General features: G+C 42.6%; 1 protein-coding gene across 5 annotated transcripts in view; it reads left to right on the top strand.

Annotated features, from left to right (window-relative positions):
- psd2 (pleckstrin and Sec7 domain containing 2) overlaps positions 1 to 13,650 on the top strand; it is a 30,065-nt gene that overhangs the window by 15,417 nt on the left and 998 nt on the right. For 2 of the 5 annotated variants that reach the window (XM_075480912.1, XM_075480911.1), the window contains exons 4-13: positions 7,715 to 7,912; positions 8,231 to 8,311; positions 8,904 to 9,016; positions 9,821 to 9,879; positions 11,069 to 11,307; positions 11,390 to 11,580; positions 11,679 to 11,749; positions 12,114 to 12,271; positions 12,664 to 12,808; positions 13,115 to 13,258. In XM_075480912.1, the coding sequence (XP_075337027.1) occupies positions 7,715 to 7,912; positions 8,231 to 8,311; positions 8,904 to 9,016; positions 9,821 to 9,879; positions 11,069 to 11,307; positions 11,390 to 11,580; positions 11,679 to 11,749; positions 12,114 to 12,271; positions 12,664 to 12,808; positions 13,115 to 13,258 (1,399 nt within the window). Of the gene's footprint in view, positions 1 to 3,022; positions 3,370 to 7,714; positions 7,913 to 8,230; positions 8,312 to 8,903; positions 9,017 to 9,820; positions 9,880 to 10,124; positions 10,315 to 11,068; positions 11,308 to 11,389; positions 11,581 to 11,678; positions 11,750 to 12,113; positions 12,272 to 12,663; positions 12,809 to 13,114; positions 13,259 to 13,650 lie in introns of those variants that run through there. The other 3 variants (XM_075480913.1, XM_075480914.1, XM_075480915.1) reach the window with 3 other exon arrangements.

The raw sequence follows: 13,650 nt of genomic DNA, 5'->3' as shown, positions 1-13,650 counted from the left end.
TCAAACTGATTAAACAAGCCTCTCTGTTAAACAAAGCTAGTTGTTTATGTTTACAGTTTATGAATGAATTAAGTCGTGGCTGTTGTTTGACATCTCAACATTGTTTAGTTTGGAATAATGTGTGTACATCTACTCATATACATGACTTCAAATAATCATTCTTTCGGAGCCAATAAAGCTCTTTAGAGATTTAAAAAAGAGAAATTTTGATATTAGCGTATTGGCTGAAATTCACTTCACTCAGTTGTCCAGCTCTGATGCTCACTTATTATTTGTAGATGCTTTTCATGGCGGACTAAAGTCAACATGGCCACTGTAGTCCCACTGCCACATTACCGCTGCCACCTGAACACAAACAAGAGTATTATATCAGGTGAACGTTTAAAGCAGAAATGGAGATGTGTTTCGGAGTTGGGCATGTGCAAAGGGAGTTACAGCGGTCTAAATGAGAAAGAGAATCAAGGTATACACCAGAATTTCCAAGAGTCTATCTGAGAGTATTGGGTTGTTTCTTCTCATCTGGAAACTGGAGTGAATCAGCTTTGAACATGAAGTTCATAGTTCAAATATGATTTGAAAAAATAATGATAATAGTAATAAATCTTCTGGGATGGTGTAAATATTGCCAGAAAGAGGGGCAATAGATCCACCGATCTCCTTCTGATAACAATCTTGGCCAATTACAAGGGGCTTAATTTTTGTCCGAGTTGAGATGGAGAAAATTTTGAGAAATCCAGTTTGCGACAGAAGCAAAATTTTTACTCGGAGGTCAAATATATCGTGAAAACTGAATACGTCGAGGGACTGACCTTTCACCGTCAGCACGGTTACAGCTACCGAAGAACTTGTACCAGCAAACACGCACAGGAGCGGAATCGGGTTATTGACTAAATCCTGCCTGACGCCATGAAGCTGTGGGAAAACGTTTGAGACATTCTGTCGTTTCTAACTTTGTCTATGAGAGACACATACATGTACATGTCTGACATGTAAGAGTGGCTGATTTCACTGTACAGATGTCTTGAATGAACATCACTTGAATGGTGATTTTGTCAGACGATGCTGTGGTTGTGGATTTTATTAGAGCAGAGCGACAGTCTGGAAATTCTTTCTGTGAGTTGACACAAAGCCTTAACGGGCTGATTTTCACTCACAATCTCTGACAGGTTTTAGTCATCCGACAAAAGAAACAGAAAAATATGTGAATGAAAGCAACTTTATTGGGAATTTTTCTTTTCTAGATATACACACTATACACTATACACACTATATATAAAAAGTTGAACTTTTCTGGTGCGTTGTCACGGTTTTGTACGATTTTGGCAGAACTAACCTCCACTTTAAAAGTCCAGTTTTAGTCTGACTAACACAACAATTTTTTTTTCCCAGTGTGATGTAAATTTGCTTAGTCATCCCACATTTTTTAAATTGGCAGGAGACATCGATGTATTCAAAGTCTTCAGATATCAGTCTCTTACAGCCAGCGTTTAGGTCTTCAGCAGATTGTGGTATTGTGGCTCTTGCAAAGGTTTCAGATCAGTTTTTGTAGTGGTATTTTTTCATTGCTACTAATAAAACATCATTTCCTAATGGCAACAAAACCTCTTTAAATGACTTTAAATGAACGTTGATTTAGAAATATTTGATCTGCCTTGGCTGATTAATGCCAACGTGTAATCCATAAACATTGTTGCGCAGCAGCCCGCTGTGATGGGGGAGCCTGAACTGCACACGTCTCTACATTCATTACTGAGTTCTGGCCACTTTGAAATATTGGCGGCTGATGCTGTTAAATAATTGGCCAATGTTTATTATCTCAAAGTGGCATATCATTATTATAAATGTACCATCAATTCCAAATTTGTATCAGGATATTCATCTTTTTGATACAGTCGCATGCATGGAAATAAGATTGTTGCTTTCATGAATGACTGAATGTTTCTTGTTTTCTTGAGTGCATTGGCTGCTAGATTGAGCTCAAAGCCCAAAGGCTCATTTCTTTTTGAGTCCCACTTTGGCATCATGACAATCTTAACTGGCAGACTGACTAAAAAAGCACAATATAAGTCTCTTTTAATAGGTTGCATATATTTTCTTGCATAACCTCTTTTGACTAACTGTCCTAAAACTAAATCAGATTTTTCATGATATGCTACAACAAGGTTTAGAGATTCTGCTGTCTGTGAAAAACCATTGTGTGTGAACGACCAAGTTATCTGTGAGTCATGGCAGGGTGACTTGTGACCAGGATGCTGTAGCCTCAGTCCTCACTGAATTTCTGTTGAGTTTAAAAGGAAATTTAATCTATTTGTGTTGTCCGTAGGCTCCCTAATAATCCGCAGACCCCCGAATTAGACTGCGGCGAAGGCTTCGGTGCTTGTTTGTCCAGAAACACTGTTTCTGTTTTCATCTGCCACCTCGTCACCAGATTTACTACTTTTGACCTTGCGGATGCTCGTCCATCCTCTTGCTCTTTCTATTGTTCTTCTTTCCACCAGATTAGAAAGAGGAAGGAGGGATTAGGAGGTTGAAGCAAGCATGCAGAAATGTGTCGGTGTGCAATAAAATTCAGCGTTACCGTTTTTCTATTATGAGAGCAAAATCAATAACATGATGTGAGTGCCAATAAATGGCTTCATATCATTTACCCTCACACTTACAGCAGGAATTTTTTGTCTCAATCATGCTCTGCCCTGTAACATTTGATATTCCCATTTTAAATGAAGCATTAACCTTTCTGTTTAAGCAAATCAGTTTGGTCCCCTTTGTATTATTCTAAGGTCAGAGAGCTGTGCTCTGGTTTACATCCCTGGTGTCTGTACCTTAATAAAAGCAGTACACGGTTAACGTGCAGAAAAGCAACTTATTTTCAATAGTCAGCACACTGGACTGATACTGAGTGGATCTGCTGGCCTAACGGCCTTTATTTTAAAGCAGAGGAAGTTGTGTTGGCTGGGACACACAAGGGCCATTGTAACGCCACCACCAGGAACAGCTCACTTCATCAGGAAAAATCTGTGCAGTCGGTCGGTTGCTCCGCCTCCAACATCCTCTGCTCTGTGGAGCGCCCAAACCAGCCAAGAAACTTCAAGGAAAAACCCTCACAACAGCTGCCCGCTGGCGCTATCGTGCATTAACACCCCTCAATTCATCAGCTCCAGATAAGCTGGGTTAGTTTTGAACCTAACCGCCGCCGAAGACGTCGGTTTTGACTTGAATTGACGCAACTAAACCGGGCCGATGCTCGCTTTACCGACCGCTGGATGATGAGGCGGGCGGACCGCAGCGCGCCTTCAAACGCAGATTTCCAAGATCCGACATGTGGAAAGAGGAATATGATGTTCACTTCGACTTTTTGCTGCATCTCCTGTAAGTTTACCATCTCTGCACTCCAGTTTTTGGCTTTGCCTTACAAGTGGGTGGGAACGTTAACTTTAATGCTGCGTGGCAAAAGTGGAAATAGTGATGTAGATGCGGTGTAATTTCACCGTGACGTAAATTGAACCATAATACTATTACCACATTCTCACAAAGACTCATTCATGGCCCCTAAAATCAGTCTAAAAGTGACTTCAACCTATATGGTTACTATCCCAAATATAATCCCAGATTCCTGCTAATTAATGCTGTGCACTGGATTTAAAACGACACTCTGATAGAATAAATGGAGATAATGCTATGATTGTTTCATCAAGTCAGCCATGGGAAGGCATTGTGTGTAATGTTTAGGTTAAGGCAGCATCTCAGTCATTTCTATTATCAATATATCAGTTTTTCTTTTCCTTTACAGACGACCCAAAGGATGCCCCAAAACTTGTGACCAAATCTTTACCCACCAGAGTTAACCAAGCAGCCTTTCACTGTTTAAGAACGTGCAGAAAACCATCAGTGTGCGTCTTTCTCTGTTTGTTTACCAGCAGCAAAAGCTGCCATCGGTTCACCAGATGAGTTTGAACTGGTTGGTTTTTCGTGTGAAGAGGTGTCGATACTGGGTTTTTTTGTTGTTGTTGTGGTTGTAAACATCAGATTTCCAGTATTGCATCAAGGTTTTGTGCATCAACAAGCTGAAGCATATGCCCTGACTGACACACACTCGCAATCACGCATACACACACACGACTCATCTCCGTGCCCGTTTCTACACTGCGTCTGCTGTCGTTCGGTTTCAAAATCAATTGGCACACGAAAATGAAAGAAAAATCTTCCGCAATTCAGTTAATCCCTTGATAGCTGATTACGCTCCCGGAGGATGCCATTACGACCCTCGTCCCACACACACCCCACATGCAGACACACCTTGGAGGTGTGGGTACAGGCGGTGCACAGCCACAGAGATTAGCATGTGAGTCACTGGCATGCCTCATCATGCTCTCTGACTTTGACACAGTCATGCACACTCATGCGCGCAGACTGAGTGGCGGTCACAGTGGCTGAATATGCCTGGCCCGGGGATACAGAATTGGGCCTTTTAGATGCACTGATAGCTCTGCTGTGTGTCACTTGGCCCTCAGTAACTCAAAGTGTCTCGGCTCAAACGCTGAACTAGATGTGTGGCACCTAATATCGCCTCTCACTCGCCAGCGCTTTGTGTTTGTGTGATTCTGTCATTGCTTGAGAGCGTTTGGAGAAGGGTGGCGGTATCATTTTAGCCCCACGACTGGTATGAGCTTTGAATGATTTATGAGGTCTCTTTGAAGCAAGTGAATTGATCTGGTCAGACAAGCAGGAGCAATTTCTGCTGCAAACACAGGCCCAGATATTGTTTTAATGGTTTACCCAAAGGCTCATTTTCTTTTCTGTGCATCCATGTAAGTGTGCGCCTGTGTCCCAAAGTGTGTAGAGGTACTCATGTGAAATGGAAATATTCACATGTAGCTCCATCCGTTTGGGTTTAAAAAGGAACCACTTTCCCAAGTTAAATGGGATGTGTTGTCAGTTTGAGTAGATCTGCTAAAGAGTCTCCTCCCTGTTTGACGTGTCCAGAATACCTCCGGCGGGAGCAGTACAGGAAGCATTTAAATCAGATCTCCAAAGCAAATCAGATGGCTCGTTCTCCACTCCAAATAGCAGTGGTTTTACTCTTCTCGGAAACTCCCCACCCTGTCCCCAAGGCTGGGACCAGGCACCCCGTGAGTTGCAGTTTTTATCCCCACTGTTTCCGCAATGTTGTCACTATCTTTGCTAGTGATGCTTTGCCATGATAAGGTGGAGGAGTTTGCATTAGCCACCTCATCGTGATTGAGGAGTTTATGTTCCTTGGGACTCTAGGAACAGTGTTGTTGGGTGTAATGGTTTGTTTTTGCCATGGCAAATTCTTCTTTATTATGTCAAAGGCCAGATTAAGAATCCACAAGATAAAGGAGTGAGCCGAGATTCCGAAGTGCAACCTTGTCCAGAGCAGGGAAATAAAGGCCCTTTCTGAAGGTCATCTGTGTGGGAAGCTCACAGTCAGCCAGGGCGCCGATTCCTTGCTGTGGAAACTCGTCATTTATGTTTTAGGAGTATTTGTCTTCAGCTTTTAATTTTCTGTCACTGTCTCAGTCATTGTTCTAGTAGCATGGCACTTGGCTTCCGCTGTATCCATGGTAACCTGCTAATCCCTTACTTACAGCAGTGTTTAATGTATTGAATTTGCGATAGTAATGACATTTAGCTGATGAGATTATCCAGTACAGAAAAAAAAAATGCTGCCGGTGCCATGCAGATGCGCACAAAGACAGGAAATGAGCAAATGCTATTGAGACTGATGGAGGTAAATGAATATGTGCAAATAAACGGGCAGATGAGCACACTGTTAGGCTGCTTCACATTAATGTCGGATGTTTTGTTTTTGGGGGCATTGGTGCCGAGTGGGAAATATAAACCGAGCAAGGAGGTAGTTTGGGCAGAAGTGAAGTTGCTTGCTGCACAAGTCAAATAACTCAGCATTTTATGAACTTGCAGTCAAAAAAAAAATCCTTGCGGTTCATTTAAATGTCAATAAAAAAAGGGCTCATTCACTTCCCGCTCATTGACTCTGGCATACTGCTGTTAAGTATACAGTGTGATGCTGTGCTGTGGCTTCAGCTCAACATCATTCAGACTGCCATGGTAAGTCAGAAATAGGTAAGCAGGGCACTAATTGATTGTCTGTTTACCTGACAACAACTAAGCAGTTACACAGAGTGTGAGACCTCAGCCCACGTGTACGGTTCATTAAACAGTCTCTGCGTTGTACACTGCAACGGCGGCCTTATTTCTCTGGTAGAGGGTCACCTGTTAGCAGGACGAAACATTTGCAAACATTCTTTTGAGTTGCATCATGGGAAATGTTGGAGAAATGGAAGCATGACCCCTACGAGGGAGTAATGGGATGCCTTGGTTTCTGCTTCTTTGATTTTATAAATGCATTCCTCTTTGATCCACTTCTCACTCTTTAACAGTAATGGCTGCTGTCGAAATGTTGTTGGAGTAGAGAATAACCTTGAATGAAGCTGTTTTCAAATCAGCATCAACAGTTTATAATTCAGCATATCAAAAAAAACACAACACTGATGCGTTTCAGTTTGACCCATTTCCGTGCATTATTACAATATTCACAGCGTCAAAGTGATGCGTTATTGCGGAACCCCCCCCCCAAAAAAGCTTCTTAGTGTTGGAGAAAAGGTGTTTTCGCTCATTTTGTTCTTTCTTCTCCTTAACTTCTCCCGCAGGGTAAATTCTGTACGCTAAGTCTTTTGCTTTCACTCCCCGCTTCATGCTTGCACAGATTCGCCCAGTGACGGCTGGAATTGATGGTCTACTAAAAGACAAGAAGCATGAAATAGACAATTTAATAGTTGGTTTCGATTGTTGGAGGTTATGCCGAAGGGCAAGTTCAGGGGAGTTGCTGAAGTCAGCAAGCGAAGATTCTTTGTTACCACCTGGCACTGTTTTCACCTTGTGAGTCTTTGTGTGTGTGTGTGTGTTATGTAAAAATGATCTTTTGGTGACGCCTACACAAAGGTGGTTATGGGTACCCATCATAGCTTTGCAACCGTGTAACAAATAACAGTTAAGATCAGGGTGAAAGTTGAGTGCGAAAACTGCTGCAGTCCAACTCATGGTTTACGAAGTAAAAAAGTTTGAGGGGCTGGTTCAGGGCGTCTGTAGCATCCTCCGCTTTATGTCGTGCTCCTCTTTATAGCCCTTTCCCAAAGTCTATCTGATTTTTAATGGACTTGTAACTGCCCATGTGAAGTATCCGGTGTATAAAGATATAAAAGTCCACAAAGATTGAGGCGTGTGAACTCACCTTAAATATAAAAAGCTCACTTTTATAATTTCATGCTTCCGTTTGGAGGTAAAATTGAGGTATAGCACATTAATTCAAATGAAGTCAGAGGTTCACTTTTCACTGAGACTAGAGGTTTTTTTAAGCAGTGATTCAGGGGCAGCAGGAGCCGGCTTTAGCATAATAATCATCCCTCATATTAAGTGTATCAAAGTGGGGCATTAAATGACAGTGAACTTGGGTTAATATGAGAAATAATTTAAACCTTATTCAAGTTATGTTAGCATGTATATTCTTCTGTGATTGAATTTTGTGCTCAGCAGTTTAGTTTCTTCTGTCTAATTTTAGGTTTGTGGGTTTTAAGTTAGTAACAATGGATGTGTCCCATTTATTAACCTGATTTTATATGTGTGTGTGTGTGTGTGTGTGTGTGTGTGTCTGCGCATATGTTCTCCTTCCCAGCGATGCCAACCTCACAGACGCGCTGTCTGACTCGGAGGAGTGTGATTTGGGCAGTCTGGAGCGTTTGGAGCGCGGGAGCACCGACACGCTGGCCAATGGCTGCCGACCTGACAGTGAGGCCGCCAAAAGGCTGGCCAAGCGTCTCTATCACCTCGAGGGCTTCAAGCGTTGTGATGTTGCCAGACACCTGGGCAAGAAGTGAGCATGCACACACACACACACACACACACACACACACATACACAAATGTTGACCGACAAACCGATAAATCACCAAAAAAGGTGCTTTAGTGCTGAAGTTATTTTATTTGGTGAGTCTATGAGACAGACGCATAATGTTTGCACTGATGAGCATGTTGAAATGGCTGAATGACAAATATGTAGACGGACACATGGATAACTGTTTAAGATTTTGATTCAATAGACTTCTTTAACACAGGAAAAAAATGGCTTAAGATATTCACACCCTTCCAGCGCCATGTTGATGTGCGGATGCTCTCTCCCCGTCTGTTTGCAGTAACGAGTTCAGCCAGTTGGTGGCGTCAGAGTACCTGAGTTTCTTTGATTTCTCTGGCCTGTCTCTGGATCGAGCCCTGAGGTAACGCTCACTCAGCACCTGCGAGTGACGAATGTGTGATAGCGGCTATTCTCGCAGTCCCTCCTCACAAACATTTAGCTTTGTTCTAACCAAGCTGCCACGTTGAGTATGGTTGGCCTGCGAAGCTGACAGCTGCAGAGGTAATCCCGGCCTTATGCCTGTCATGTTGCTGTCTCAGACCGAAGCCTTCAGCGCAGGGTCTTTGGCTGAGTGGACTTGAAAATATTGCCGTTGAAAGGTAGCATGTAGCATGCCTACAATCCGTCATTACTGCAGGCAATTAAGAAACAGGAATTTCCTTAGCTAGGAAATTGTTTTTGAATTGGCTCTATATGAATGAATTGGATTATTTTATAAATAATTCTGATTACAATGAATTGAATTCCAATTGGCTAGAATTAGACTTTATTATTTAAGTGCCTTTAGATTACATTTGTTGTATTTGGTGCTATATAAATAAAAATGAATTGAAATTGAATTGAACAGAAAATCCTCTGGCAGCGTGCAAGAGCTTTCTAGACCAGTGGCACAGGCCTAAAAAGCAGTTTTGACTTCAGTGAAATATTTAATCAGTTTTGTTTGTGTTTGGCAGGAACTTCTTGAAGGCCTTCCCACTGATGGGAGAAACCCAGGAGAGAGAGCGGGTCCTTGTCCACTTCTCCAGGCGCTTCTGCCACTGCAACCCACAGACGCTAACGGCTGAAGGTGAGGCCGGCTTCACGCTGGGAGCGCGGTGTGTGCGTTCTGCGAGCTTTGCCGAACTTTTGCGTCGACGGCTGCGTGTTTCCATTCACTCCAACAATCTTGGTGTGGCGCAGCAGCTGCCTGTACATTGACTTAGTTTAGTGCCAGAGCCCGCTGACCTGTAGCATTGGAAGAGCCAGCAGATTTTTCCTGGGAGACACTTTATGTCGTGTTACTTCCCATTTGAAATAAAAAAAATCCACCAGCTTTAACTGTTTATTAGTAGTTCCCCAGTAATGTCCATGATATTCTGCCAAAATCTTTATCATTTAAATTTTGGTTGTATGGATGTAACTAGGCGTCAAAGATGGGACCTTTTTAATCTGCACTTGACCCAACATGTGCACAGTGTGATAGACATCAAACACAACCCCTATGGTGAGAGCCTTCCGTTCGCTCTTCACAGCCGCTGGATATAAGCCAAATCTTAATAAAGCGTCTGTCCTGTCGTGTTGACTTTTGAAAAATAGAGCCAGTCGAAATGCAGGATATCACCTCACTTTGCGAGATGAGGGAAGACAAAAATACTCTGCAGCCCCCCCACACAAAGCAGGACACCTCGGTTAGAGTCGTGAGGGCGATGACAAACATGGCAACAGCTTTGTGAAGAGAAAACTTTAGGGATCATAAAGTATTTGAGTTCCTTTAAGTTACTCATGCTGCAGATTTCCAGACGGATATCAGCTGACCAAACATTACAGTATGTGTGTGGAGAAGTGGTGTGACATGAAGCTGATCTAGGCCTTGTGCATTGTCCCATTGCAGATGGAGCCCACACATTAACCTGTGCCCTAATGCTGCTCAACACTGATCTACATGGACATGTATGTACCATATTCTTTTGGCTTTCTGGTTCTACAGAATTCTCACTCATACCATCTTCCAGTTGGAAAAACAACCTATAAAGTAAATTTATCATAAGCGATGCGATGATGTAAGCGTTTACATCTTCTTTTTTACACATCTCTTTGTTCTTTCCCTGTCTGGCTACCCTCTCCTCTCCTGCGTTTCTCTTTCTACACCCCGGCCTACTTTCTGACCTGTTTCTGTCTCTCCTCTGCTCGAATAGTCTCATCTGTGCAGTATGAAAACGGGAGCACTGTGGTCAACTTAAGTAACACCCCCAGTGCTAAGCTTTACTTTTCCTGGGCCTTCCTCCTCAACTCAAATCAGTCTTTGCCAGTAGTCATTTTAATGAATATCTCTCCTCCAACTAACATCTTCTCTTTCTTTTCACCTCCTTATCCTCCTTTTCCACCCCCCCCGCTAACCATATTTGGTCCCCGGCTTCTCGCTGCCCCTCTGCAGGTGGTGAGTATACTAATAAGAAAAGCCACAGTGCATTGTTCTAGACTCCAGTATCTTAAATAAACCTATAACAACGTGGGTAACACATATTTTATGAACTTTTACGGAATAAGGGCACAGCCACTTTGAATTAAGGTATTAAATCCTGTTATTTATCGAGTTGGTTTATGGCGGTGATTTAAACACAACTACCTTTTTATGACTGTAAACGGGGTGTTGCCACTAAATCGAGCATGGTTTTCTTAGAAAAGGGAACAGGGTTGTCTTGTCTATTATGTGGCTGCCCCTCAGCAGAATGGAGACATAATCTGTCATATTTCCGAATCTGTATCTATTTAGGTTTCCACTTTGAGTCAGACAGAAAATGGTAAACTTACACAAACATCTCCCTCTGTTTTTCTCCTGTAATGATGCATCATGATCAGAGGGTTGGCACACTGAAAGGTGTGGTAAGCTGATGCTAAATAAGCTCTAATAAAGACAGAACCTCACTTGGCACCACTGCTGAACTCCAGCAGTGAAACATTGCCACCCAGTGGGTGGTGTCGGAACTGCATCCAGCGTAGAGTTTGTAAAACCGGGCAGAAATGATCATTGGCTTGTAAATATTGATTCAGAGTTGAGCAAGACTGACTGATTTGGCTCCACGGATGTACAAAAAAAATGTCTCTTGGTCTGTGTATTGATTTGTTCTCCTCTCCTCAGAACATTGGGAAGAAGATGTCTTGCCAGCAGTTCATTAGTAATCTTGATGGCCTCAACAACAGCAAAGACTTTCCCAAAGATTTATTAAAGGTACTGAAGAGAGTTTTTTGCCACATGATAAGGTTTGCGTTTCCAATTCTTCCTTGTGGCCAAACAAATAAACAAAATGTAATTTTGTTCTTATTGTCCACACAGGTCTTGTATAATTCAATCAAGAATGAAAAGCTTGAGTGGGCCGTGTGAGTATGCATCCGATGTGTTACAGAGGTACACTTGAACACGAGCACCTCAGGGTTTATCTGAATGGATATTTGTGTGCAGTGAGGAGGAGGAGCTCAGGAAGAGTCTGTCAGAGTTGGTGGAGGAGCAGTGCGAGGGGGGTACCAAACGTGTTGCCAGGGTAACGGACGGTAATAACCCTTTCATCGCCATTCCCATTCTCTTGAATGCAGTCACCTACAAACATGGAGTGTTGACCCGCAAGAGTCATGCTGACATGGACGGCAAACGCAGTGAGTGAACGTTCACAAACTAGCAAATTAAGGTTGACAAACTGTTAGTTTTTTATTCTAAATCAGTAAGTTTTTTTTTTTCTTTATTTCTCTCTCAGCCCCAAGGGGTCGCCGAGGCTGGAAGAAGTTCTATGCGGTTCTGAAGGGGATGATCTTATATCTCCAGAAGGTAGCTCATCCTTTGCCCCGTTGCCATAGAAACACATCCACCACCGCAGTGACAGCAGTGGTGGATGCTGCGAGCTGCTGTGCTCTGTGTGTTTGAGAAAGAGTGAGATAGAAAAAGCTTTAAGAGGAGAAAATAAAAAAAAAAAACGATGCAGGGCATGCTCGTGTGTGTGTTTGTCTCCCCCTGCTGGCTCGAAGGCTGCACTTACCACACGTAAGCTCGATTTACGCTAGTGTTAAACTCAATGTGAACACAAAGTAGACACAATGTCAGAGCTTTGTGGACATTGTTAAACTGATTTCAGATATTAACACACAGTTTCTGTGTTCCTGTATGTTTTTTTTTTTTTGTGTGACTTGCACAGGATGAGTACAAGCCGGACACTGACATTTCAGAAGTGGACCTGAAGAACGCAGTGCGGATCCACCATGCTTTAGCCACTCGTGCCACTGACTACAGCAAGAGAGCCAACGTGCTGAAGCTCAAAACCTCAGACTGGCGAGTCTTTCTGCTGCAGGCCGCGTGAGTCACTCAAGTTAAAATGAATACCGTAAATACATGAATGATACTCCAATAAATCAAATGGAGAAGAATTTGTTTGTTTGTTTGTTTTTTAGTTTTACGAGCGCATCTTATAGACTTTTTTCTAAACGATAAACGTCTGCAGAAAAAGGATTGCTGCATTGATGACTGACTGTAAACAAATATTCCACGTTCTTATCTCACAGAGTTTGTGAAGTACTCTGTATCATTGTACAAAGGTTATTCTGGCTGTCAACAGACGTTTGTACCAGTTGGGTGGGTGTCTAATTGATGGAAAAAAAAAAAAAAACTTCTATGAATTGCAACAGATGTCTTTTGTTGTTGGCAGTCAAATTTATTTTTGAGGGAAACCTCCATCTCTCTGTAACCAGGAGTGAAGAAGAGATGATGTCTTGGATCTTCCGGATCAACCTGGTGGCGGCACTGTTCTCTGCTCCAGCCTTCCCTGCCGCCATCGGCTCCATGAAAAAATTCTGTCGGCCCATCCTGCCGTCCTCCTCCACTCGACTCAAACAGGTATGCGTGCAAAGACACACACACACACACACACACACACACACACAGGTGAAGGTGAGCTTTAGGAGGAAGAGCAGCTTTTGCTCTTGTGCCTTTATGTTTTATTCCACCAAAAACATTATTACTACTTATTATTATATTATTGTCAGTACAACAATCAGTATCCAGTCACTACCGTTTATAGTTCGTGCTGTCATTCAGCATCACACATCCATTCACTGATGGGTAATTTATATATCTGTTCTTTTGGTGTCTGCTTGCATCTTATTGGCTGTTTTGGCGGTCTTCTGGCTGTGATTGGTGCAGGAGGAGCAACTGCCGAGTCATGAGAACAAGCTGAAGCAGATGAGTCTGGAGCTGGAAGAACACAGAAAAAACCAGCCTTCTGCCGATCCAAAAAACCGCGAGTGGGAGGAGTACCGGCTTAAAGAGCACTACCTCACGTATGAGGTACGGGCTTGTGCAGGTTTTTATTTGTTGGAGGTTTTTTAAGCAAATAAGTGCTAAGAGACCAAGTGTTATGTCTAATCAGTGTAATTAAATATACATTTTAGTTTCCAAGCTATGTACTGTAACTATATAAGGTGGTTTGCAGTGTTCAGATACTTTATTTTTGAAACTTTCAGATCATTCCTCAACAGTTATCTAATTAAAACTAATCATTAACACGTGATTTGTGTGTAGATAACTTGTTTGTACAAGGAGGCGCCTAACCAGCTTCCCCTAACTCATGTGCTCATTGCTCACGGCTCAAATTGTGAGTCGTTGGGCTCACGAGAATGCAGTGCAATAGGAGGAGTAAATTCATTATCCATAAAATATAACCGTACAGCTTACATGTT

This window comes from Odontesthes bonariensis, chromosome 13 (genome assembly GCF_027942865.1).
Source record: "Odontesthes bonariensis isolate fOdoBon6 chromosome 13, fOdoBon6.hap1, whole genome shotgun sequence".
Classification (NCBI taxonomy): domain Eukaryota; kingdom Metazoa; phylum Chordata; class Actinopteri; order Atheriniformes; family Atherinopsidae; genus Odontesthes; species Odontesthes bonariensis.
The sequence above is the reverse complement of the archived record's forward strand: the minus strand, read 5'-3'. Positions and strand labels throughout refer to the sequence as shown.